At 44.1% G+C, this 27111-nt stretch overlaps 1 protein-coding gene across 2 annotated transcripts in view; it reads left to right on the top strand.

Moving 5' to 3' along the window:
- lrp5 (low density lipoprotein receptor-related protein 5) overlaps nucleotides 1–27111 on the top strand; it is a 229763-nt gene that overhangs the window by 97063 nt on the left and 105589 nt on the right. The window contains exons 4-5 of one of the 2 annotated variants that reach the window (XM_070899615.1): nucleotides 4995–5191; nucleotides 25988–26119. In XM_070899615.1, the coding sequence (XP_070755716.1) occupies nucleotides 4995–5191; nucleotides 25988–26119 (329 nt within the window). Of the gene's footprint in view, nucleotides 1–4994; nucleotides 5192–25987; nucleotides 26120–27111 lie in introns of those variants that run through there. The other variant, XM_070899616.1, reaches the window with a different exon arrangement.

Genomic DNA, 27111 nt, shown 5'->3' with positions numbered 1-27111 from the left:
GCAACATTTGGTGATCATACTTTCCCAGCAGCTGTTGAAAAAATGTGTGTTTTTTTTTTAACCCATTAGATAAAAATGTACACGTTAAACTATGCATTAGGCCCTTGGTGTTAATAGTGGTGCAAAACATTTTTGTATGTTTCTTTGAAGCTTAGCCTTGCCTCAGTGGTAGCACTCTCACCTCTGATTTGGAAAGTCGCTGCACAAATCTTACTTGAGGACTTGAGCACGGTATTGAGGTTTGACACTTCACTGTAGTACTGAGGAAGTGCTGCATTATCAGAGGTGCAGGCTTTCAGATGCTCTGACTACTCAGTGGATGTAACAGATCCCATGACACTGATCAAAGACGAGCAGGGGAGTTCTCCCAGCGTTCTGATCAGCTTTTATCCCTCAACCAACACCAAACAGATTATCTGGTCATTAATCTCATTGCTGTTTGTGGGATCTTGTGCGCAAGTTGGCCTACTGCACTTCCCTACAAGACAACAGGAACTACAGTTCAAAAATAATCATTGACTGTGAAGTGTTTTGAGAATGTTCTGAGGACATGAAAGATCCTATATCATTAAAAGTTCTCTTTTTTTAAAAAAAAACAAAAAATCCTAATTAATTGAGTCTTGGATTAGCTCTGAATATATTTTTAATTTTAGATTGAGATGATAAATGACCACGAAGTGCATATGTTTTGTTCCATAAGAGGTATATCCTCGTTTGACTTTAGAATCTCAGTAGAAACGCAAGTCATGAATCTTTGCTCTGTACAAAATGTTTTGTTCTCTGGCACACTGCCAAGTCTTCTTGCTGTATGTCAGGATGATGCCATTGGCACATGGCAATTGCTGATGCCAGGAGCAAGTGCTGTGTAGTGGAAACTTGAGATTTTCAGCTTCCACCAAGGTGCAATTAATATATAGCTCCGTAAGACAGACAATCTGGAGTCTTGTGACTTATCAGGTAACATGGGAAGAAAGAGTTAAAGCACTTTGAGTGGTTCAAACAATGTTGCATACCATAAAATCAAAGCTCAATCCCTTTATACAAGTCTCTACAACCCAATGGGTGTTGCAAACTCTTTAACTCATTCATAAATAGACGAATGAAACCCAAAGTTTTTTGATTTAGAATTAATCAAAATTTGCTGTGATTTTCAAACTTCCTCCTCACAATCTCTATCCAGTGATCCCTTATGTGAGTGTAGCCAAAGAGGCAAGTGACATGTTTTTTTTTCTTCTGTTCTTTCTCTTTCTTCTTTCTTTCTCCCTTTTTTGCCTGCCAGTCTGAATGACATGAGTTGTGCCATGCTAATAAGGACCCTATGGCACAAAACTATGCCTAAAGTGGAGCATAAACACCGGCACGGACTGGTTGGGTCAAATGGCCTGTTTCTGTGCCGTATAACCTATGTAAAATTGGCATTGTCAGCAAAGGACACCACTGAGATAGCTGGTGTGGGAAATGGAAATGTCTCGCTAGTATAGGAGTGGGTGCTTTTCTCAGGTTGCAGTACATTATTTGGACAGACACCAGAGAAATTATTTCTGCATATGGCCTATAGTGTACATGACATGGAATACTTAATGCTGATACCACATTATAGACTTCACAAATGACCACTTGACATAGAGCTTTGCACGACGGAAGCATGCATCAGGAATTTGCGTGCAGAGGTCCTTTATGCAAGGAGAACTGTGCAGAGTGTACTGACCTCCGTAACCAAATACCCTGTTTGCACTGCCATTATGTGACTCTCTGTGCTGCCCATGCTAATTTGTAACATTTACCCCTGGATGTTTGATGTGGAAGGTGTTTCACTCTTGAGCTCAAACAAGTAAATTGGTGACTTATTTCTAATATTTTTAATCATCCACTTCTTAACTTAAATTTTATTTTCATGCATAAACACATTACTCATTAAATATTGCAGTTTAAAAGGCTGCATTAATCACCCTTCAGAGCACTTCAGGAGATATTTCTCAAATTATAGGCAGATTACTGTGGCTAATTTAGTAATCATAAATAGATTTAAACCACTTAAAAAAATATTTCCATTGAATTGTGTGCTAGGTTAAAAAAACACAGGTGTATAAATAAGGGTATTGAAATTCAGTGCTGAGCTCTGTAGAAAAAAAATGAGTTGCAAATAAAATCCACTGCCTAAAACTTCATTCTTCATTAAAATTCAAATAATTTGACTAAGCTTGGTGTAGATGAAAGCTGGCTAGGTTGTGGACAAGAAAAGGCAATATCTAAATAGAAAAAGTGCACTGGGATAAACAGCCTGCAGGAGGTGCTGTCTTTTGGATGACCCTCTCAAATGGAATCAATAACACTATTTGAAGATGAACAGGAGAGTTTTCCCAGTGTCCTGACCAACTATTTATCCCCCAACCAGCATCACGAAAACAGATTGTTCTTTTATCTCATTGCTGTATGCAAGACCTTGCTGAACACAAATTGGCTGCCGTGTTTGTCGATTACAGCAATACTAGATTTCAAAAATATTTTACAAAAGCAAAATACTGCGGATGCTGAAATCTGGAATAAAAACTGAAAATGCTGGAAATCTCAGCAGGTCAGACAGCATCTGTGGAGAGGAAGCAGACTTAACTGGCCCAAGTTTCCACATGATTCGTGCCTGATTTTTAGGAGCAACTGGTGGAGAACGGACTATTTTAGAAATCGCAATTCTCCACATTTTTTTTTCTGCAGTTCTAGTCAGGTAGAACAGTTCTAGTTTAGAACAGAATTTTTTCTTCAAAAGGGGGCGTGTCCGGCCACTGACGCCTGATTTGAAAGTTTCCACAGTGAAAATGTACTCCAAACTAAAGTAGAATGGCGCCAGTGAAGATTTTTGTAAAACTGAAAAAACCTGTTCTACACATTAAAAAATCAGGCGCAGGTTACAAATTAGGCGTCCAGAACGAGGTGGGGGGGAGGGAAGGGAACTCATTAAATTTGACAATAAAACCTTATTTATACTTCTACAAATAAATCCAACCTGAATAAACATTTATAAGCCAAGAAAAGATTAAATAAATCATCTTCCTACCTGTGTGAAAGTGCTTCAGCCAGGGAGAATTCTGCAGCCGTTCGTGCCGCTGAGCGGGAGAGAGAGAGAGAGAGAGAGAGAGAGAGGGAGAGAGGCATCGGGTCGGGGAACAGGAGCGCGGGTCGGTTCAGTCGGGGGGGGGGGGAGAGCGGGTCTCGGAGCGGGTGTCGGGTCGGGGCCGGGGGGGGGGGGGAGCGGGTCTCTGGTCTAGGGTCGGGGCGGGGGGGGGGGAGCGGGTGTCGGGTCTGGTCGGCGGGGGGGGGGGGGCGGGGAGCGAGTGTCGGGTCAGGCGGGGAGCAGGAGCTGGCCGTGGGAGGAGCCCCAGTGAGGCCATTGGGCCGGGGCTAGGGGCTGCGTGCTTCGGGCCCCTCCCACACAGTTCGGCGCCTGGAGCTACTGCACTTGCGTGCCCACTGTAGCGCGCACAGTGCAGAGGTCCCGGCACTGTTTTCAGCGCCGGGACCTGGCTCCGTCCCCCCACAGCTCGTGCCGGCTGCGCCGAGGACCTGTAAGTAGGTGCAGAATACCGAGGATTTTTTTAGGCGCGAAAAACGGGCGCCCAGCTCGGAGGGGCGCCCGTTTTTTTTCTTGTGGAAACTTGAACCCAACGTTTCGGGTCGATGACCCTTCGTCAGAACTGGACAGTGTTCGAAAAGAACAGATTCTTAACAAGCACTGAAAGGGGGAGGGGAAGAAAGAACAAAAGGGAAGGTCTGTGATTGGGTGGAAGACAGGAGAGATTAGAGACACAAAAAGGATGGTGTCCCAAATTCAAATGGTGGGATTATGACCAACTGCCATTAGAGATGAGGAGTGTTTTTCTAACTCCTGGCATTACCATTTGAATTTGGGCCATCATGTCAGAATCTAAATCCAGGCATTTATCACCTCAACGATTGATTTCTATAATTCTTTCCCTTGCTGGCTTCCCGCCTTGTCTCCTCCACATATTCCAATTAATACAGAACTCTATAGCCCATGTTCTTTTCTCACATGTCCCTGTTCTTTTCAAGCTCCACTTGCTCACCTCTTCTGACATCAATTTAAAGATCCTCATTCTAGATTTCAGATCGCTTCATGATCTCACTTCACTTTATCTAAGCAATTTTCTCCAGCTATCCGTTCGAACCCACACTCTGCTTCTCCAACTCCAAATTACAGTTAATTGTCCAAGCTTTCAACTTCACCTGAGACTGATCTTTCAGTTACTGCTCTTTGGTGCACTCTCCCCAAATTATTGAACCTTACTATCTTTGTTCCTTTAAAAGGCTTTACAAAAGCTATCTCTTCAGTCCTGCCTCCCTGAATTATTTTTCACCTCTAGCTTGGTCCTCCTTTTTCCTCTAAAGTGCTCTGAGGTGTTCTATGCTCGGCGAAGCATTGATGAGCTCCATTGGTGGGGCCACATCGTCTGCATGCCCAACGCGAGACTCTCAAAGCACGTGCTCTATGCGGAGCTTCGACACGGCAAGTGAGCTCCAGGCGGGCAGAGGAAATGCTTCAAGGACACCCTCAAAGCCTTCTTGACACAGTGCAACATCCCCACCGACTCCTGGGAATCCCTGGCTCAAGACCGCCCAAAGTGGAGGAAGAGCATTCGGGAGGGTGCTGAGCACCTCGAATCCCATTGCTGAGAACAAGCAGAAACCAAGCATAGACAGCAGAAGGAGTGTGCATCAACCCAGGCTCCCTGACCACCCTTTCCTTCAACCACTGTCTGCCCCACCTATGACAGAAACTGTAGGTCCCACATAGGACTCCAAGTCACCTGAGAACTTATTTTTAGTATGGAAGCAAGTTATCCTCGACACCAAGGGACTGCCTATGATGATGATATATGATAGTTGATATAAAAATACATGTTATTTTTGTGTTTGAGCAGTCCATTAGCTCTTGCTACCTGTTTGCTTTAACTGTTTTGTTTTCTTTTGTTCTTTAACAGGCAGAAAGTTGTGCAGGGTACTCTGACTCATCCATTTGCTCTGACATTGTTTGGGGAAACTTTGTACTGGACAGACTGGCAAACCCGCTCAATCCACGCTTGTAACAAGAGGACTGGGGCAAACAAACGGGAGATACTCGTCAGTATTTACTCTCCTATGGATATCCAGGTCTTCAGTCAGGAGAGGCAGCCACACAGTAAGTTTGGGAATTGGTGGGCCAAGGGCAAAACATCAGTATCTAAAATTAAAATGTTTTTGTCAATGTCAGTATTTAAGATTTAATGAGCAAAAGAGTTAATTACTGGATCTGTTCGATTCTGACACACAACCTATAGCCACATGTACATTTATGCAATCCTCATCCAAACAAATCTGTGAAAATGTCTTAATTAATCATAAATGTTCTTGTTATAGTATTGGTATTACTGTTGCATGTAAATCACTTCATATGCATCTTATCTGCCTATCATTGGAAGATTCAATTTCTTGGCACACTGACAATCCAGTAATCAGACATTTTGAATTAATAACCAGCATTTGCATGTTCAGAACTTGGCTTCATTACAACATTGCTGGCTTCTGATTCCAAAGACTATCCTGTAAACTTAAAGTTCCAAAAAATCAAATGGAGGAAGTTGGCAGCCATTGGTATTTATTTCTAAGTCTGCATAAAAGTATGAAAAAAAAAATTCAAAGCCAGTTCTATTCATTATAAAAACTTTGGGGTTGAAATTCTGTTACGCCCCGTTTCGGGGCGGTAACCGAGGTGAGGCGGGACTCCTGCGCCCAGCGCGGAAGTCCTGACCCAGCTGCGAAATTCCGGTTACCATGTTTCACAGGAAGTTGAGCACAATGTCGTGCGCACTTCCCTTTGGCGCAGATTCGGGGGCGCTATGCGACCTGTCCCTGTAACGCTAATGCGTTTCAATGCCCCTTCCCTTCTGTTAAAGGGGCGGGATGCTGCGAAGCTCTTGAAGGCCTCCACTGGGCCCACCAGGGCTCAGGAGTGCCATGGCCGCAACCCGGCACCGAGAGTTCGCCCCGCAATGGGGAGTGCAGCCCGGTTTATGGCCCGCGAGGCTAGCGCAACCATTGCCCGCGGCAGCCTCATGGGGCGCTGGCCAATTTCCAACATGTGGCAAAAAGGGGTCACCGCGCACGTCGAGGACATTATCGCCAGAGACACGGTGGCCCAGGGCGCGGCGCTACCGTTTTTGCACCTCCGCTAACTCTAGCGCAATTTTGTGGGAGCCTGTAGGCGTGCCACCCCTCCCCCGGGCGAAAACAGTTTTACACCCCGTTAGCAGGAGGCCCAGAACAGGGGAATTTCAGCTTCTTTATTCCTACTGTTACTTTGAAACTGAACAGCAGCATCTGATATCTGCTATAGTGTGATCATTCTAACTGAGTTTGTGACCAAAGTTATGTTTAGTTTCTCAAAATATTTAACACTCCTAAATTTGAATGAGATCTTGAATACAGAGCAGTTTTGACAGTGAGTTGGTGTCCTTTATCACTGCTTCTCTATCTCTAGAAATAAGCAAGTATACACATAGTGCCACCACTGGAATTAGCCTTAACACCAGCGGCAGAACTGTCATTTCAAATTGACAGTACTCGTGCCTCTGGTGAGCTGGAGATCCACCTCGAGAGGTAGTTTTTCTCCAAGACTGAATGCAAAATGCCACTGGCAGTAAGTGTAAATTATTCCTGAATGTGACTTCGAAGCAGTTTTACTGGCACAGTTGTTTGTGTTGCTTCTTGTGGTCTGAATTCTGCCTCACAACATGAATGGCCTTAACACATTGCAGATCCACAATATAGATGTAATATAAAAGAACATTTCTGTTATGGCTGAAAGTTTTCCTTTGAGACTCTATCTTTGGAAGTCTTATTCCATAGACATAGACACAGTAATGGTCTCGATTTTGAGAATACTAATGGTGTTGTAACATTGCTTTCTTTGTAAGATGTCTTCCTGGTAGTCTGCGAAGCACTGACTATGAAATGTCAGGTTCCATTAGATACCATAAAGCCTGATGCTAATGGGGTTAAATGTCAGCATGTCATGACTCGGAAGTATACAAGCTCAGTGGGGCTTTTTATACTAGCTCGCTGCAGAGTATCTGCTGTATTTGCTGTGTCTTTGCTCAGTAACTGCTGTTTTCTATGTTAAATGTATTGTGTACAACACATGAGTTTGGGAATCATGACTGCAGGATCTTGGCAGCATTGGTTATCTTGTAATCTTTTTGTTTCCACTAATGTGTATTTTTTTTCTTTCATGTATAGAGAGGGTCAGGGAAACGGTAGAATCTGTAGACTTGTCAACAGAACTGCAGGTGAATAAGATTGAAAAGAATGAGTTTGGAGAATCATAAAACAAGCTGAGCATAATACGTTGAGAGTATATTGGATGTTTATTTCACCACAATTTGCATAAGATAAAAAGAGTCTGGAATTGTCCCCCAACCCCCCCCCCCCAAAAAAAAACAATCAATTAAAGGGTTGAAACAGTGAAAACGATTTAGTCAGTTGAGAGAAAGGTCATGTGCTAAAAATCTATGTTGATTCTGGGGCAGTAAGTTGGCACTTAGCTCATTCCTTTCTGGCTTTTCCAATCTAAAGGGAAATTGTTTGTAGCATGCTTTTTAAAAAAAAATCAAAGCAAGATTAAAAGTGTAACTGAAATGACGGCACATATTTCCGTGAAGTGTAGATAAACAGTAGCTGAATCTAAACATCATACTGTTGTTTCAGAAATAGCAGTATATGGGCTTGGAAGATTTTGAATTTCTAGCCTCTTGTGGAAAAATCTGCTTGAGCTGTATGTGTTTTCATTATTTGTTACTTTGGAAATTTGCCTGTCCATTTTGATTCTTTAACTTGGTTAGTGATATGCATTCATAGGTACAACACTGGGGACAAGGTAATGTGAGGTAAGCGAGTAGTGGCACAAATTTGCAAGTACTGTACTTGTTTGTTTGTGGTATTTTCAAAGAGAAATGCTAGAGGGTATAAATAATTTTCTTTATGGCTTTCACTGTCAGTGATCCAATACAGAAATATTTGAATATGACTCCAAAAAAAAATTCCCTGTACAAAAGATTGCTTTTTTCCCTTTTAAAGTTACTGACCAGGATGTCCGTTTTTATAGTATGTTAAAGAATTAAGAGTCAGCCTCCCAGCAGAAGGTAAATGACAGCATGACTAGTGTATCTATCAGCATGGCAGAATTGCTGTTGGCTTCATTCATCAAGGCCCTACGATTCCTGAAAGCTAGCTTGTTGATTTAAGAATGACTGGAGAGAGATAAATGGTGTGGTTCAAATTAACTTTAAATCAGTTGCCTTGGGTGTGCTGGTATGCCCCTCAGAGGTCAGGTCTGTAAAGCTGTGAAGAGGAGAGAAGGAGCACAATGTGACCAATGTACAGAGAAGCAGATGCAAGGAATCACAATGGACTGTCAGGTACATGAGTTACCAGTAGTTCTGCATTTCAGGAGCAGGCTTTGTATTGGTTGTGTTCCCAGCATTCCATTGAGCTTACAAAATGCCTTCTCCAGCTAGCAGTATATAGGCCAGTAGCAATGCAAGCACATAACATAACAAGACCTACTGGCACCAGCTTAAATACCGTTCCTTTCCCTAGAACAACATTGCTAATTTCCTCCCCCCACAATCATTTTCCTCCTCCTTCTACCTCCGAAACAAAATGAGTGAAATAGATCTTGCTACCTTTCTAATTGTTAAAATAAATGAACTTAATTTAAGTAGCAAATGTTAAATAATAATTCAGAATATTTTTTGGAAAGCTTAGTGCAGTATTAAGTACATTTATTTAATAAAATCTAATTTAACTTTTTATTTAAAAAGTCAGTTTTTAGATATAGCGTATTTGAAAGAGAGAATTTGCATTTATATAGCGCCTTTCAGGAGCTCAGGGCGTCCCAACGCACTTTACAGCCAATGAAGTTCTATTTGAATTGTAATCACTGTTGGAATGTAGGGAACGCGGCAGCAATTTGCACACAGCAAGGTCCCACAAACAGCAATGTGATAATGACCAGATAATCTGTTTTCGTGATGTTGATTGAGGAATGAATATTGGCGAGGACATTGGCGAGGCACTTTGAAATAGTGCCATGGGATCTTTTATATCCATCTGAGAGGGCATACGGTGCCTCGGTTTAATGTCTCATCCAAAAAACTGCAAAATGGGACTTGAACCCACAACCCACTGACGCAGAGGTGAGAGTGTTATTACAGAGTCACACCCAATTTAGATTCCTGACAGCATTGTTTACCTTACAACTTGGGTAGAGGTGGTTGGCGGGAAGCTGCTTAGACTCTAGTGTTTTGTTTGGCATTTGTTTCGATATGACATTATGGTTGATTGCAATGCTAGGTGGCGCAGCATGATATAGCACAGGTAGAATGTGACTAAGTGTCCGTGTTTCCCTCAAATCACTGAGTTCCTAATCTGCAATTCTGGGAGGTGCTTCCCTAATATGAGGGAGTTTTTGGGCACCTCATTGTGCCTTTATCAGTTTAAGCCTTGCAGTGGACTTATAGCATGGATGCTTTTTGGCGCAGGGAGAGAAGCCATGGCGAGAAGGAATGGTGTGTGAGGTTGTGGATTAAATGAAAAATAGGAGTGTTGACTTCCAAAAAGAAAAGTCATCCACAATGTGCGAACTAAAATCCCGATCCCAGAATAAAGATCCTAAGTGAGCGCAGGTAAGGACCGATCTGAGAGTAGGTCACATAGACAGAATGATTCAGTCACAGCCAAGCATAAGCAATAGGCTCGTGTCACTGCTACCTAGTTTGAAAGTACACTTCAGGGGACTAAATCCTAGAATTTTGCAGTAAATAGGAAATTTCAAGCTAAATGGAAAAATCTAACATAATGGAAATAGCATGACAGAAAATTGTGACAGAAAGTATTGCAGGAAGGAAGTGACTATCACAAGATATGTGTGCACCTCAATCTCCTGTGGTATTGCACAGGTGGGGTCAAGACTACTTGTAGACTTCAGGTGAAGCAGGATTAAGTGGTAGGAGACAACTGGAGCAGGGTATGGCAATGTAATTCAGTTCCCATGCATTCTATCTTTATTTTAATGTAATACTTGGATTTTATATTATTATAGTTAAACTTGGGGCAATTTGGGAAGCAGAGAGGTAGAGTTGGTTGGAGGATAGACATTTCTCCAGAACAGGCTGAGGAGCTGGGAGATGCGAAACTGAGGTGCTAAAGCACTACTGGCAGGAGAGTTCAGTTATAGTGTAAGGCAGTTTCTATTATGTTTCGCCAGTGAAACTGTTTGGACTATGCACGGCACATGCTCCGACTAGATCTATCTTAAATTTATGTCATCGGACCACAATTTGGACATTAAAAGGGGCCTACCATCATCGGGCGCTTCCACTGTCCAGTGGCTTTTTTAAGCTCCAAATGGAATGTTGGCCATTATTGCAAGGGGGAATAGAGTATAAAAGCAGAGAAGTCCTGCTGCAACTGTACAGGGTATTGGGGAGGCCACTCCTGGAGTACTGCATACAGTTTTGATCTCCGTATTTAAGGAAGGATATACTTGCATTGGAGGCTGTTCAGAGAAGGTTCATTAGCTTGATTCCAGAGATGAGGGTTTGACTTATGAAGATAGGTTGAGCAAGTTGGGCCTATACTCATTGGAGTTCAGAAGAATGAGAGGTGATCTTATCGAAACATATAAGATAATGAAGGGGCTTGACAAGGTGGATGCAGAGAGGATATTTCCACTCATAGAGGAAACTAAAACTAGGAGATATAGTCTTAGAATAAGGGGCCGCCCATTTAAAACTGAGATGAGGAAGAATTTATTCTCTCACAGGGTTGTAAATCTGTGGAATTCTTTGCCCCAGAGAGCTGTGGAGGCTGGGTCATTGAATATATTTAAAGCGGAGATAGACAGATTTTTGAGCAATAAGGGAATAAAGGTTATGGGGTGTGGGCAGGGAAGTGGAGCTGAGTCCATGATCAGATCAGCCATGATCTTATTAAATGGCAGAGCAGGCTCAAGGGGCCATATGGCCTACTTCTCCTATTTCTTATGTTCTTGGTTTGCTAATCCAGTAACATAACCACTACACTACTGTACCCGCGTCATATGGTGCTTTCTTATTTTACATTCCTCTCCGTAGTCTTTGATTCTCATGGGAATCTCATATAAAACCACAGGAGGACGTTTGCACAAGTGCATTGTGTAGTGCCACTCCAGTTCCTGGAAAATTAAATTAACTTTTGGGGTTGAGCTGTACAGTTAGAACTTGTGTATTATTTTAAGCTGTGTGTGCAGCAGATCACTAGTTGCTGTGAATTTAGTGCTAGTTCACAGCACAGGCCCCAGTATATAAACACTGAAGAGTTACTTACTGTGATCATAGCTTGAAGAAAATGCTCCCTACCTCAGCTTGTGGTTTTCGGCAAAGCTAAAAAGCATGTGGTCAGTATAAATGTCTTGTGCAAATTTCCACCTGTGGTTTTACAGCAAGCAAGTGCTCAACACACATGTTAGCCTAATAATTTCAATATTGGCTGGTGCACAAATTGAAAAATTGAATTGTGGTAAGGCACATCTAAATGTTAGGAGATTCATATCTGTTTAGTTTCTCCCTGATTTGAAAAGAGTATGATTTTTATATAAATCTGGTACTAACAATTTTGCAGTGAGGATAAATTGTTCAATTTGAATGGAGACGGAGTATCTGTCATTTTATTTCACTTATGTTTTGGAGCACATTACTCTGTCTTTAGTAGTTGAAATAGGCTCAAAATTCATTTTTTTTTTAGGATGGTAAAGTGGTGCAGTTCTGGAGTAATGGACTGGAATTTGGGGTGTAAGTCAGATACACCAGAATTACGCCTGGTCTAAAAAACATACTGAATTCTGCTTGAATCGGCTGCTGACAAGATGCACCCACTCCAAACTGTTCCATGTCTGTAAATGACACGATAATGCGGGAAAACTGCTTCCTGTACATTCTGACATTTACTCCAGAAATGCAGCTGACTGAAGTTTGATGACCAGTGCTGCCCGGCTGTGCTGTGGTGCTATGAGCCTCCGGGGCTGGGGATGGCCTTGTCGTGGGGCTTCTGGGTCCCAGGAGGACTCTTCAGCAGGCTGCTCTACCACTGCAGTGACATGCGCAGCCTGGTCCAGGATCCTGTCGCACATGCGCAGGTGTCTGAGGGAACTGGCTGCAAAGGTCACATGATTGTCACCAGGAATAGGGATGCCAGCGAGAAGTCATTTTCTGGGACATGCCATTTGTACTGGGTCCTGGATTTGAGTGCCCATTGATCAGCAGAAGGGCAGACCTAGTTGGATCCTGCACACCCTGACAGATGGCACACCCAGACTTTCTTAGAAGCCAGTTTCCATCATTCTCTCCAGATGATTCCCCAAGGCCTGAAGGCCATTGATCAAAGCATCCTTTTTGGATGCAGTGACTGGTCTGGGCGTATCACTACCGGGGGTAGAAGATGCAGGTATTTCTGGTGCCATCACTTGCTCCACGTAGTGCTACATGGTATTAAATCCTTCTTGGATATTGGCACTAAGGATGGTATGGGTCTTCACTGTGCCCCCTGCCATCTGTCTCGGGTCCTTTGAGATTGTTGTCAGTACCTCCATGTGAGTGATGCTCATCCAGCATTCCTCTGTTTAGGGCAGGATCCTGGAGATCCATATCTCTCTCTTTAAATTAGCTGGTCCTGCAATTTAGTGAATTGTCATCAGAATTTTGAGCCCATTTTATTTCCGTCCTTGCCATCTGACTGCACTAAAATTTGGTAGAAGCAGTATCAACTTGAAAATCTTGCTTGTGTAACTTATGAAATATTAAGTGCTGTTCCAGTGTTGGTGGGTTAGGATAAAATTGAGAAACTTGTACAAGTCACATTGACTGAAGGAAAGGGGAGTAGATGTTTTTACTCTTTGCAATTTGATCCTCAATATTTACAACTGTGGTGCAATATCTATCTGATTGGAATATGGCTTTGTTAGTGCCTCTCTGCACTTACTTTATGTGCTCCCTTCAATTCGTATCTTATTGGCTTGCAACCTGTATGTGAAGAAAATGCAGAAGTGTGTAGAATTTAGGACTCGGATGCTGCAGGATTAGCAAGAGATTAGGTGGGGGGGAAAGTTTGCTTGGAAAGGGAATTGATTCAGTAACAGAGCTTCACTCTTGAGCGAAATGCTGCTCGGATGTTTAATGGAAGATTATTGTATATTCTATACTTAACTGAAGTAAACCAAGTTCTTCAAAATAACATTGAAAGATCTGTAGCCCTAAATATTGAGCTGTTTGACCATCCCAGAAGAGCAATTTGTAGCTGTTAACCATGTCACCAACACCTGCCTATCCTCTCAAATGTAGCAGGTCACTGGAATTAATGCCCGTCAATGGCCCTGCAGTCAGCGGGTAGCGAAGGAGTTCACCACCAACCTCCAAATGAAATCTGCACATACCTTTGAGAACTTGTTTTATACATTCATGAGATGTGCGCGTTGCTGACAGGGCCAGCATTTATTTGCCATCCCTAATTGTATCTCGAGAAGGTGATGGTGAGCTGCCTTCTTGAACCACTGCAGTCCTTGTGGTGAAGGTACACCCACAGTGCTGTCAGGGAGGGAGTTCCAGGATTTTGACCCAGCGCCAATGAAGGAAGAGTGATATATTTCCAAGTCAGGATGGAGGGGAACTTGCAGGTGATGGTGCTCCCATGCACCTGCTGTCCTTGTCCTAGGTGGTAGAGGTCACGGATTTGGGAGGTGCTGCTGAAGAAGCCTTAGCGAGTTGCTGCAGTGCATCTTGTAGATGGTACACACTGCAACCACGGTAGAGGGACTGAATGTTAAAGGTGGTGGATGCGATGCCAATCAAGTGGGCTGCTTTGTCCTGGATGGTGTCGAGCTTCTCGAGTGTTGTTGGAGCTGCACTCATCCAAGCAAGCGGAGAGTATTCCATCACACTCCTGGCTTGTGCCTTGTAGATGGTGGACAGGCTTTGGGGAGTCAGGAGGTAAGACACTCACCACAGAATACCCAGCCTCTGACCTGCTGTTGTTGCCACAGTATTTATGTGGCTGGTCCATGTTAAGCTTCTGGTCAATGGTGACCCCCAGGATGTTGATGGTGAGGAATTCGGCGATGGTGATGCTGTTGAATGTCATGGGACAGTGGTTAGATTCTTGCTTGTTGGAGGTCGCCATTGCCTGGCACTTGTGTGGCACGAATGTTGCTTGCCACTTATCAGCCGAAGCCTGAATGTCGTCCAGGTCTTGCTGCATGTGAGCATGGGCTGCTTCATTATCTGGGGAGTTGCGAATGAACACTATGCAGTCATCAGCTGATATTCCCACTTCTGACCTTGTGATGGAGAGAAGGCCATTAATGAAGCAGCTTAAGATATATTAAGATATATATTGGGGTAATATATTAGCATGGATAGAGGATTGGCTAACGAACAGAAAACAGAGAGTTGGGATAAATGGTTCATTCTCGGATTGGCAATCAGTAACTAGAGAGGTGCCGCAGGGATCAGTACTGGGACCCCAACTAGTTACAATCTATATTAACGACATGGAAGAAGGGACTGAGTGTAACGTAGCCAAGTTTGCTGACAATACAAAGATGGGAGGAAAAGCAATGTGTGAGGAGGACACAAAAAATCTGCAAAAGGATATAGACAGGCTGTGAGTGGGCAAAAATTTGGCAGATGGAGTATAATGTTGGAAAGTGTGAGGTCATGCAGTTTGGCAGAAAAAAATCAAAGAGCAAGTTATTATTTAAATGGAGAAAGATTGCAAAGTGCTGCAGTTCAACAGGACCTGGGGGTACTTGTGCATGAAACAGAAAAGGTTAGTATGTAGGTACAGCAAGTGATCAGGAAGGCCAATGGGATCTTGGTCTTTATTGCAAAGGGGATGGAATATAAAAGCAGGGAAGTCTTGCTACAGTTATACAGGATATTGGTGAGGCCACACCTGGAATACTGCATGCAGTTTTGGTTTCCATATTTACGAACGGATATACTTGCTTTGGAGGTAGTTCAGAGAAGGAGATGAGGGGGGTTGACCGATGAGGAAAGGTTGAGTAGGTTGGGCCTCTACTCATTGCAATTCAGAAGATTGAGAAGTGATCTTATCGAAACGTATAAGATTGAGATGGGTCTTGACTAGGTGGATGCAGAGAGAATGTTTCCACTGATGGGGGAGACTAGAACTAGGGGGCATAATCTTAGAATAAGGGACCACCCATATAAAACTGAGACAAGGAGAAATTTATTTTCTCAAAGTTGTAAATCTGTGGAATTCGCTGCCTCAGAGCTGTGGAAAGCTGGGACATTGAATAAATTTAAGACAGAAATAGACAGTTTCTTAACCGATAAGGGAATAAGGAGTACTGGGGAGCGGGCAGGGAAGTGGGTCTGAGTCCATGATCGGATCAGCCAAGATCGTATAAAATGACGGAGCAGGCTCGAGGGGCCATATGGCCTACTCCTGTTCCTATTTCTTATGTTCTAAGATGTTTGGGCCTAGGTGGTTCGGCATCTTGCAGCGATGACCTGGAGCTGTGATGATTTGACCTCCAACAACCACAACGATCTCCCTTTGTGCTAGGTATGACTCCAGCCAGTGGAGAGTTTTCCCCCGATTCCCATTGACTTTAGTTTTACTAGGGCTCCTTGATGCCACACTCTGTCAAATGCTGCCTTGATGTCAAGGGCAGTAACTCTCACCTCACCTCTGGAATTCAGCTCTTTTGTCCATGTTTGGATGAAGGCTGTAATGAGGTCTGGAGCCGAGTGGTCCTGGCGGAACCCAAACTGAGCATTGGTGAGTAAGTCCCACTTGATAGCACTGTCGACGACACTTTCCATCACTTTGCTGACGATTGAGAGTAGAGTGGTTGGCCGGATTGGATTTGCCCTGCTTTTTGTGGACAAAACACACCTGGGCAGTTTTCCACATTGTTAGGTAGATGCCAGTGTTGTAACTGTACTGGAACAGCTTGGCTAGAGGCGTGGCTAGTTCTGGAGTACAAGTCTTCAGCACGACAGCTGGGATGTTGTCGGGGCCCATTGCCTTTGCTGTATCCAGTGCGCTCAGCCGTTTCTTGATATCACGTGGCGTGAATTTCAACTGGCTGAAGACTGACTTCCGTGATGGTGGAGACCTCAGGAGGAGGCCGAGATGGATCATCCACTCGGCACTTCTGGCTGTAAGTGGTTGCTTCAGCCTTGTCTTTTGCACTCATGTGCTGGGCTCTGCCATCAATGAGGATGGTGATATTCACGGAGTCTCCTCCACCCACTAGTTGTTTAATGGCCCACCACCATTCACGACTGGATATGTGGCAGGACTGCAGAGCTTTGATCTGATCGGTTGATTGAGGGATTGCTTATCTTTTCTATAGCATTCTGCTTCCACTATTTAGCTTGCCTATAGTCCTGTGTTGCAACTCATTTTTAGGTACGCCTGCTGCTGCTTCAGGCATACTCTTCTAAGTTTCTTTGAAACACTGCGTAGTGGTCCACGCATCCCAGGAGCGCTCCATTGTGAGTAAGTATACCTAGGATCACAAGTGCTCCTTTCACCAGCCAATCAGGAAACACTTCACCTTGCCATTAAAAAAAACTTGCAAATTAAATTGTGTGATACTAATATTTATTTGACAAGTACAGCACTTAGCTTTAAAAAGCACTGGGAACATTTTGGAGTAGTAGTTATTTAGGGCCCAAGTTTGGACCCCCCGGTTAAAAAGGCGCACCTCCGTGAGGTGCACCAACGTTCTGCACTAAAATGGCGCCGAAAACTTAACTAGGAATTCTCCCTGCTCCTTGGAACATCACAGGCTTTGGCGTGGCGCAGCACAAGTAGTGGGGGTTGGAGCCCGGTCCCGGCGCTGAAAACAGTGCCGGGACCTCTACACATGTGTGCTAGAGTGTGCACGCATGTGCAGTCGCTCCTCGCCCCCACAATCTTTGCGTGTGCTCTGCAGGCTGTGTGGGAGGGGCCCGAACCACACCGCCCCTAGCCCTGGCCGAATGGGCTCCCTCATTAGCAACCAGATTAGCTACCAGAATATCTGTATTTGTAAGTAAAATTTAAATTATATTGCAAAGTACTTGAGGGTTGGCTATTAAGGTGTTTTATCAGCATGCTGGCAGAAATCCTCTGGTACAGTTGCTAGAGTACGTCGTTCTTGAATGTGCATAATTTTGTCTAACATAAATGCTCAGTTCAAAATAAAACCCCAAAATCAAGCAAGTCATAATGTTGGGTTATAATATTTTCAGATAATTGATGAGAATTAAAAATGGAATTGGAATAAAACCAATCTAGATCATAAATATGTAAATCTATCTCAACGGCTTCACATTTAAGAAGAAAAGTTATACTGCTCTGGATAAATTAAATTCCCCTCCCCATGAACATTTTTTTTAACATTACAAACCAGAAGCTGCATCCACTCATATACAGCAAATATTTTTTAAAAAACAAAGCTTTATTGTTAGATCTTGGGAGAGGTAGTATAAGCCAAATCCAACAGCAAAGCCTGTCAGACTGGAACTAAAGACCAAACAAGACAAACAACAATAACATTCTAAAAAAATAAATAGTTTAAATGTCATATAAAACATTCTTGTAACCTTTTGATAAAGGTGCCTTTGTTGGTACAAGAATACCATATCAAAACATTCTGCAAGGAAATAAAACACACTGGTTCAGCGGATAGAATAAACCTGCTCATCAAAATGTCTTTCGGAAATCTCTTGTTTACAGGACTTGCTATAATGTATTTTCTAGTTTACCAACCCATTTTTAATCTAGTTGTTTAGTGCTTTGTAAGTCTTGGTGCTAGGTGCAGGTCCTCAGCTTCCTTGTATTTTTTATTTGTTATTGAATGCTTATTTTTGTGCTTTGTTTAGTGCTTGGTGCGTTAAATGTACTTATGCTTCTTTAATGTTGTTGTGAAGGTGTTTAGTGCTTTGCAAGGTCCTCTCGCTTCCCTTCACGCCTCCCCCCCGCCCTCCCCCCTAGATGGATTGGCGAATGATACTTAAGGGGTTGACTGTGGATGGGCAATGGCAGACATTTAGAGACCGCATGGATGAACTACAACAATTGTACATTCCTGTCTGGCATAGAAATAAAAAAGGGAAGGTGGCTCAACCGTGGCTATCAAGGGAAATCAGGGATAGTATTAAAGCCAAGGAAGTGGCATACAAATTGGCCAGAAATAGCAGCGAACCTGGGGACTGGGAGAAATTTAGAACTCAGCAGAGGAGGACAAAGGGTTTGATTAGGGCAGGGAAAATGGAGTATGAGAAGAAGCTTGCAGGGAACATTAAGACGGATTGCAAAAGTTTCTATAGATATGTAGAGAAAAAGGTTAGTAAAGACAAACGTAGGTCCCCTGCAGTCAGAATCAGGGGAAGTCATAACGGGGAACAAAGAAATGGCGGACCAATTGAACAAGTACTTTGGTTCGGTATTCACGAAGGAGGACACGAACAACCTTCCGGTTATAAAAGGGGTCGGGGGGTCTAGTAAGGAGGAGGAACTGAGGGAAATCCTTATTAGCCGGGAAATTGTGTTGGGGAAATTGATGGGATTGAAGGCCGATAAATCCCCAGGGCCTGATGGACTGCATCCCAGAGTACTTAAGGAGGTGGCCTTGGAAATAGTGGATGCGTTGACAGTCATTTTCCAACATTCCATTGACTCTGGATCAGTTCCTATGGAGTGGAGGGTAGCCAATGTAACCCCACTTTTTAAAAAAGGAGGGAGAGAGAAAACAGGGAATTATAGACCGGTCAGCCTGACATCGGTAGTGGGTAAAATGATGGAATCAATTATTAAGGATGTCATAGCAGTGCATTTGGAAAGAGGTGACATGATAGGTCCAAGTCAGCATGGATTTGTGAAAGGGAAATCATGCTTGACAAATCTTCTGGAATTTTTTGAGGATGTTTCCAGTAGAGTGGACAAGGGAGAACCAGTTGATGTGGTATATTTGGACTTTCAGAAGGCGTTCGACAAGGTCCCACACAAGAGATTGATGTGCAAAGTTAGAGCACATGGGATTGGGGGTAGTGTACTGACATGGATTGAGAACTGGTTGTCAGACAGGAAGCAAAGAGTAGGAGTAAATGGGTACTTTTCAGAATGGCAGACAGTGACTAATGGGGTACCGCAAGGTTCTGTGCTGGGGCCCCAGCTGTTTACACTGTACATTAATGATTTAGATGAGGGGATTAAATGTAGTATCTCCAAATTTGCGGATGACACTAAGTTGGGTGGCAGTGTGAGCTGCGAGGAGGATGCTGTGAGGCTGCAGAGCGACTTGGATAGGTTAGGTGAGTGGGCAAATGCATGGCAGATGAAGTATAATGTGGATAAATGTGAGGTTATCCACTTTGGTGGTAAAAACAGAGAGACAGACTATTATCTGAATGGTGACAGATTAGGAAAAGGGGAGGTGCAAAGAGACCTGGGTGTCATGGTACATCAGTCATTGAAGGTTGGCATGCAGGTGCAGCAGGCGGTTAAGAAAGCAAATGGCATGTTGGCCTTCATAGCAAGGGGATTTGAGTACAGGGGCAGGGAGGTGTTGCTACAGTTGTACAGGGCATTGGTGAGGCCACACCTGGAGTATTGTGTACAGTTTTGGTCTCCTAACCTGAGGAAGGACATTCTTGCTATTGAGGGAGTGCAGCGAAGGTTCACCAGACTGATTCCCGGGATGGCGGGACTGACCTATCAAGAAAGACTGGATCAACTGGGCTTGTATTCACTGGAGTTCAGAAGAATGAGAGGGGACCTCATAGAAACATATAAAATTCTGACGGGGTTAGACAGGTTAGATGCAGGAAGAATGTTCCCAATGTTGGGGAAGTCCAGAACCAGGGGTCACAGTCTAAGGATAAGGGGTAAGCCATTTAGGACCGAGATGCGGAGGAACTTCTTCACCCAGAGAGCGGTGAACCTGTGGAATTCTCTACCACAGAAAGTTGTTGAGGCCAATTCACTAAATATATTCAAAAAGGAGTTAGATGAGGTCCTTACTGCTAGGGGGATCAAGGGGTATGGCGAGAAAGCAGGAATGGGGTACTGAAGTTGAATGTTCAGCCATGAACTCATTGAATGGCGGTGCAGGCTAGAAGGGCCGAATGGCCTACTCCTGCACCTATTTTCTATGTTTCTATGTTTCCCTCCCCGCCCTCCCTCCAGTCTCTGGCTACCTGCGCTGATTTTTTTTCTGTGGCCACATAAGCTGGCCTAAGTTAGTTTGGAGTAACTTTTAGCTGTCTAAAAACTTGCTTAAATGGCCAAAACAAGCATAAGTAGCTGGTAACGCCCCCTTTTGGGAAAAAAAACACAAAACTAACAAAAAACCTAACTAACTCACTTACACTGGAACAAATTAAATGGGCAGAATTGCGATTTTTAAAATACTCCAAAAAAAATCTAGTTGCTCCAAAAAAAAACAGAGCAACTGCTGGGGAAACTTGGGCCCTTTAGACTCTGCAAGATTAAAGACAATATTAAATCGATGTCATCCCTCCAACTGAGCCTTTACAGCTGCCTGGTAGGTTCTTTTACATGTTTGTTTTGAATTATTTTACAATTTTCTTATTCCCGCCCCCCTCCTTCCCCTTAGGCTGTGAACAGGCTCCTGTGCCTGTTTGCACCTGCCAGAATATTTTACAGTGTAATTGATGAGCAATCTTACGTTCTTATAGCAGGTGGGCAATTAGCCCAACTTTTCATCAGCACATCATTTCAATGAGAACTTGAAATTCGCAGTGGATCATCTGCCTAATCGGAACTTGACAGATCACAAGTTTGGGATTTAGCGTATGCGGAAATCCCACACTTGTGGTCAGTTTCAAAGGTGGTATGATGGCGTACTCTGGGACTTTTTCCGTGTATTAAATGAACATTTCGAACAAATTTTAAATTGAACAATAATATTCATTAGGCCAACATATGAAATCATTTTAAAATTTGTCATGATTGTAAAGATCAGTTTTATCCAACGTTATGCTATGTTTGTGTGTTGAGAGAACTTGCCACCAGTGAACTAAATGGTTAGCTTTGTTGTAAAGTGCTTTTGTTTGCAAAAGAATAAGCTATAAAGCATATTCGCAAAGTTTTGATATTGATTGCTAGTGAAGACAGAGATTTGCATCTTTTGTGAGTTTCATTTTAAATTCTACTACAGGTTGGACATCTCTGGTCAGGCACCCTTAGAATCTGACCGGTGCCGGACCAGAGAACTTTCCGGACCATGGGAGGTCATGCCGACCCTAGACTTAGCAGGTCCTGATGACAGCGCTCGGGCTCCTGAACACCTCCGCCACGCTCCGGCTACAAAACTCTGGCCTTGCTCCCTCTCCACGCCGACCTGAGCTAGGAGGGAACACCAGAGGAGCAGCGGGGATAAGAGGAGCAGCCAGCCCCAGGTCACAGCACACCAACCCCCCGACCTAGGAGAAAACACCGGAGAAGCAGCCAACTCCAGGACACACACATCGACTCGACCTTGGAGATAACACCGGAGGCAGCGGGGATAAGAGGAGCAGTCAGCTCCAGAACACAGCACACCGACCTGACCTCGGAAATAACACCATAGGCAGCGGAGAGAAGAGGAGCAGCTTTACCTCATGAATAGTGCGGGATGCCACCCCCGCCAGGGATGTTTCCGGACTAGAGTCCCGGACTGGAGATGTACAACCTGTACTTCTATATTAGGAATAAATTGATAGGAAATATGGAAAAAAAAATGTCGTTTGGGTAAAGGTCTCTTTTTAGTTCCTGGCAAACTCCTCCGCAGGACAAACATTTGCTATACATGGTGCGAGAAATTCGGCTTGCACCCAAAGCGGGTACAAAGTCGGCGAGGCGACCGGATGACAATCTGGTCCGTGCCAGCTTGATGCCCGAGCCAAATTCGGCTTTGGGCCTAACCAGCTCGCCGGTCAGATTGTGGCGTGAAAGTGGCTGGCTTCTGTGCTGGACTGGCTGGCCGGCAGGTTGGGGTGGGTGGGAGTCGCAGATCCTAGGGAGGGTCACCAACAGGCCAGCATCAGGCCAGAGTTTTTTTAGTGTGCCCAAGAGAAGCACAGAAATAAAAAAACAAGAACATTTCTGGGCCTTTTTTTTTTGAACCGTAGTGCTCCCTTTAAGGATGATGATTGCTTAGCTGAGTAAATATAGGTGCTGTGTTTGTGATGACACCCTTCCCATTAGTATCTAAATTTCATCCTGGTCTGACATCCTGATTTTCCTGTTTCAGGCTAAGCCAACATGGTATCCACATCATCCCATTGTAGTTTGGGCGCGGCAGATCACAACACAAAAGTTGGAGGTCTAACGCTGATTTTTACACCAGACAATAGGCAGCCATGAATTGAATTTCTACCACATTGTAAATTGAACTATTCTTAGCTGTTAAAATAGTCTCTCTTTTGTAGCAAGTCTGACTTCTACAGCTATGATGGCATTGAAACAGAATAATGATCTGAAATAAAAGCATTTAAGCTTGAAAACTTCATCCAAATTTGGGATATATTTTCTCCTTCCTATTTCAGTAATTAACAGAACAATTAGTATCTAATGCAACCTCTCTAAGATAGGATATGTAAACTAGCTAGGCGCTGCTCAAAAAATAAACTATCCAGTATTTTTTTAGCCAGCCGATTTAATTTAGTTGATTTCCAGCAAATTGAAAAAAACAAAAATCGGGTTAATCATTAAGGACAATTACAGAGCAAAGTACAGTAATCAGTAACCTGCTAAAGATTTTCTTTGCTTTATGTTTCCACTTCCACCCTCCCACAATCATTTGCATTCTAGTCTCAATGTCTGTATGATAGCCTATGCGAAATGCTAATTAAAAATGAAGAACTGTGCCAAGACTCTTGCTTTCATGAAAACCTAGGTAGATCAACCCCAAGAAATCCCCCTTGTGTGGTGTAGCAAAACACTTTGGTGATGAAATTCAAATTCCTCTTTTAATGAAACTGGAGAATGCTCTTTAATTAATGACCTGCCAATGAATACTGATTCTCAGGAATCATACATATTCATATTTCATAAGTGTACCGTTAATTAAGGAGAAAAACAAGCATCCCCTATTGTGTTTGGGGATCATCGGGACATGTTTCTTTTAAGGATTAATTTCAGATCCCTTCAAAGTTGGATTTGTTGTGACGTGGTGACATTTTCATCTCCCTTAAGCTGTTCTGTACATCAGGTAGATTCACATTTTTAAAAAAACATTCACACTGAAGCAAGCAAATCAATTGCAACACTATCCAAATTCGAAATTGAGAAAGCCCGTCCAAAAAAAAAAAAGTGCTTTATTTGAAAAATGTTTAATTTTGTAACATGGCAATTAAATAAAATTGTTCTTTGTCATGCCACACAAAGCTAATCTCTTTCATCACGCCAGCCTTGCAAATTTTTAGTTTTATGAGTCACTTCCAGCCTTTCTGTTCCAAGGATATTTGGATCTTAATTAGGAAAGTCAGGAATAATACAGTAGAAAATCAAAGTCTGCAGTTTGAGTGCAAGCAAAAGTGTCTTTTAAAACAAAGAAAAAATTGTATCTATCTAATCGTATTTTGTTTGCGTTCTTGATAAATATTCCGACTAAATATTAGGAAGACTGAAGCCATTGCCTTTGGTTCCCACCACAAATTCCATTCCCTGACCATCATTTTCATTCCTGGCAACTGTCTGAAGCTGAGCCAGACCATACGCAACCTTGGTGTTGGGTTTGACGCCGAGATCAGCTTCCGACCACATATCCGCTCCATCACCAAGACTGCCTACTTCCGTTACATTGCCAGACTCCGATCCTGCCTCAACTTATCTGTTGCTGAAACCCTGATCCATGCTTTTGTTACCTCTAGACTTGACTATTCCAATGCTCGCCTGGCCGGCCTCCCACCTTTGATAAACTTCAGCTCATCCAAAACTCTGCTGCCCCCGTATCTTAACTCGCACCAAGTCTCGTTCACCTATCACCCTTGTACTTGCTGACCTGCACTGGCTCCTGGTCCAGCAACACCTTTATTTATCCTTGTTTTCAAATCCCACCAAAGCCTCCCCCTCCCTATCTCTCTCACCTCCTCATCCTTACAAGCCGTTGAAATCTTTGTGGCCTCCAATTCTGGCCTCCTGTGCCTCCCAGATTTTAATCACTCCACCATTGACGGCCATGCTTTCAGCTGCTTTGGTTCTAAGCTCTGGAATTCCCTCCCTAAACCTCTCTGGCTCTCAACCTCCCTCTCCTCCATTAAGATGCTCCTTAAAACCTACTTGTTTGACCAAGCTTTTGGTCATCTGTGGCTCAGTGTCAAAAATGTTTTTTTTATTGATCATGCGTTTTTCTACATTGAAGGTGCTGTAGGTGCAACGTCCCGAATCCGAAAACTGGACATTTTGTGCTTAGCTGATGGAGTCGACCGAAATCCGGAATTATTGTCCAAAAACCAGTCATTTTGATGTAAAACCCAAAATTCGGCACTGATTCGGTCGAGGATTCCGGATTTCATACAAGAAAATCAAGTCTGAAATCCGGAATCCTCGATCGAACCCATGCTGGATTTACGGTTTTGCCGGATTTCAGACCTCACCGCTCAAAACCTGGCAAGGATTTGGTCGAGGGTTCCGGATTTCAGACTATTGATTTACTTGTCTGAAAGCCGGAAATACCCAAAACCGGAACGGATTCAGTCCAGAGAATTCCGGATTTTGGACTTTGTATCTGTATCTAAAGGCAGGTTTTTTAAAAAATTAGTTTCCGGGATGTGAGCATTGCCCTTGAGATGGCGGTGGTGAGGTCGTCGCCTCGAACTGCTGCAGTCAAGGTACTCCCACCGTGCTGTTGTACTTCTTTGGAGTGGTTTGGTACAACGACGTGATTTCAGAGACAGTTAAGAGTTAACCACATTGCTGTGGGTCTGGAGTCACATATAAGCCAGTCCAGGTAAGGACAGCTTGTTTCTTTCCCCAAGGACATTCATGAACCAGATGGGTTTTTGCGACAATCCAGTAATTTCATGGTTACCATTAATGACACGAGCATTTTTTATTCCAGATTTCATTAACTGAATTTAAATTCCCCAGCTGCCGTGGTGTCACTCGTCCAAGGCTCTGGATTACTAGTCCAGGAACATAATCACTATGCTATCATACACTTGTTTTTAGTTGAAATGGGAATGGAAGACATTCCACTTGAAGATCAATACATGAATATAACCTGAACAGGGAGAGTAGAGGAAAGAAAGGAGAGAGTCACATAAAAAATTGGGACCCATTAAGTTAGTGAGGTGCTGAGCCACACAAAGCAAAAAGGTTCCAAACTTGTTGTGGTAAATCTGTACTGAGTTCGACAGTGAAAAGGTTGTTACAGTTGGCCTCAGCACTCCAGATAAGGGGAAGTGAGAAATCAGCCATTGCTGATCCCTCTCTAACAAACTCTGGAATGTGCACGTATGTGGATAGGGTGGGGTTTGCTATGTTGCACTGCACAGTTGAATAATCCCTTTACACTTATTTGCAAGGCTCATACTTCAAGAACAGCCACTTGTGTATCATTCTGGAGGGAGTCATGGGGCAGTGATCAGAAATGAAGAGCTTGGCTGACTTTTTAATTTTTTTTTTCTTTCTGTAACCCTAGGGCTCCAAAGACAATTGCAGTGCCCTTGTCACTGTCAAATATCAGTAAAGAGTCAGTGCCTTCAGAAAAGGAGAGGAGGGGAGAAACTGGTAGACAAAGGAGAGGGCGAAATTAGTCACATTTTGTTCAGAAGATGTATACTTGATTCATTTTAACTTGGATGTTAAGGCAGTCTGTTGAATTTGATTCCATCACTGGAAAAGATGTTCATTTTTTCCCCTTTTCCCCCATCCTTTGCAGTTTCCATCCCATGTGATGAAACTAACGGAGGATGTTCCCACTTATGCCTGCTGTCACCAAAAGAACCATTCTTCAGATGTGCCTGCCCAACTGGCGTCCAGCTGGAAAAAGATGGAAAGATTTGTAAAGAAGGTAAGAAATCCTATTGTTATGCCCAACTTTATTTTTGTCGTTTAGGAGAAAAGGGGAGAGCATGTTTTCACTGGTTTGAATTATGCTTGGATGAAACAAGTCTTCAGAAATTAATTGGCTTTCACCCAAGATTTGTTTATTTTTATTGGGCCCAAGTTTCGGGCCGCGCCTAGAACGGCGCAGCCCCGACCTGGACGCCCGTTTTTCACGCCACAAAGTGCGCCTAAAAAAAACTTCCAGATTCTCCGGCTCCCTGCAGGTCCTCTGGCCCTCGGCGCAGCGCAGCACGAGCTGTGGGGGGGCGGAGCCAGGTTCCTGCGCTGAAAACAGTGCTGGGACCTCTGCACATGCGCGCTACAGTGGGCGCGCATGTGCAGTAGCTCCAGGCGCCCAAAACTGTGTGGGAGGGGCCCGAAACACGCAGCCCCTAGCCCTGGCCCAATGGCCTCACTGGGGCTGCGTGCATAAGGCTGCCTCCAACGCCCAGCTCCTGCTTCCTCCCGACTCGACTCGACTCCCGCTTCCTCACCACCGCCCCCGACACCGACCCGACTCCCGCTCCCCCCACCCCTGGACTGGACCCGACCATTCCCCCCCTTCTCCTTCCCCCCCCTTCTCTTCCCCCCCTCCCTTCTCCTTCCCCCCCTCCCTTCTCCTTCCCCCCCTCCCTTCTCCTTCCCCCCCCTCCCTTCTCCTTCCCCCCCTCCCTTCTCCTTCCCCCCCTCCCTTCTCCTTCCCCCCCCTCCCTTCTCCTTCCCCCCCCTCCCTTCTCCTTCCCCCCCCTCCCTTCTCCTTCCCCCCCCTCCCTTCTCCTTCCCCCCCTCCCTTCTCCTTCCCCCCCTCCCTTCTCCTTCCCCCCCTCCCTTCTCCTTCCCCCCCTCCCTTCTCCTTCCCCCCCCTCCCTTCTCCTTCACCCCCCTCCCTTCTCCTTCACCCCCCTCCCTTCTCCTTCACCCCCCTCCCTTCTCCTTCACCCCCCTCCCTTCTCCTTC

Source organism: Pristiophorus japonicus, chromosome 14 (assembly GCF_044704955.1).
Source record: "Pristiophorus japonicus isolate sPriJap1 chromosome 14, sPriJap1.hap1, whole genome shotgun sequence".
Taxonomy (NCBI): domain Eukaryota; kingdom Metazoa; phylum Chordata; class Chondrichthyes; family Pristiophoridae; genus Pristiophorus; species Pristiophorus japonicus.
The sequence above is the reverse complement of the archived record's forward strand: the minus strand, read 5'-3'. Positions and strand labels throughout refer to the sequence as shown.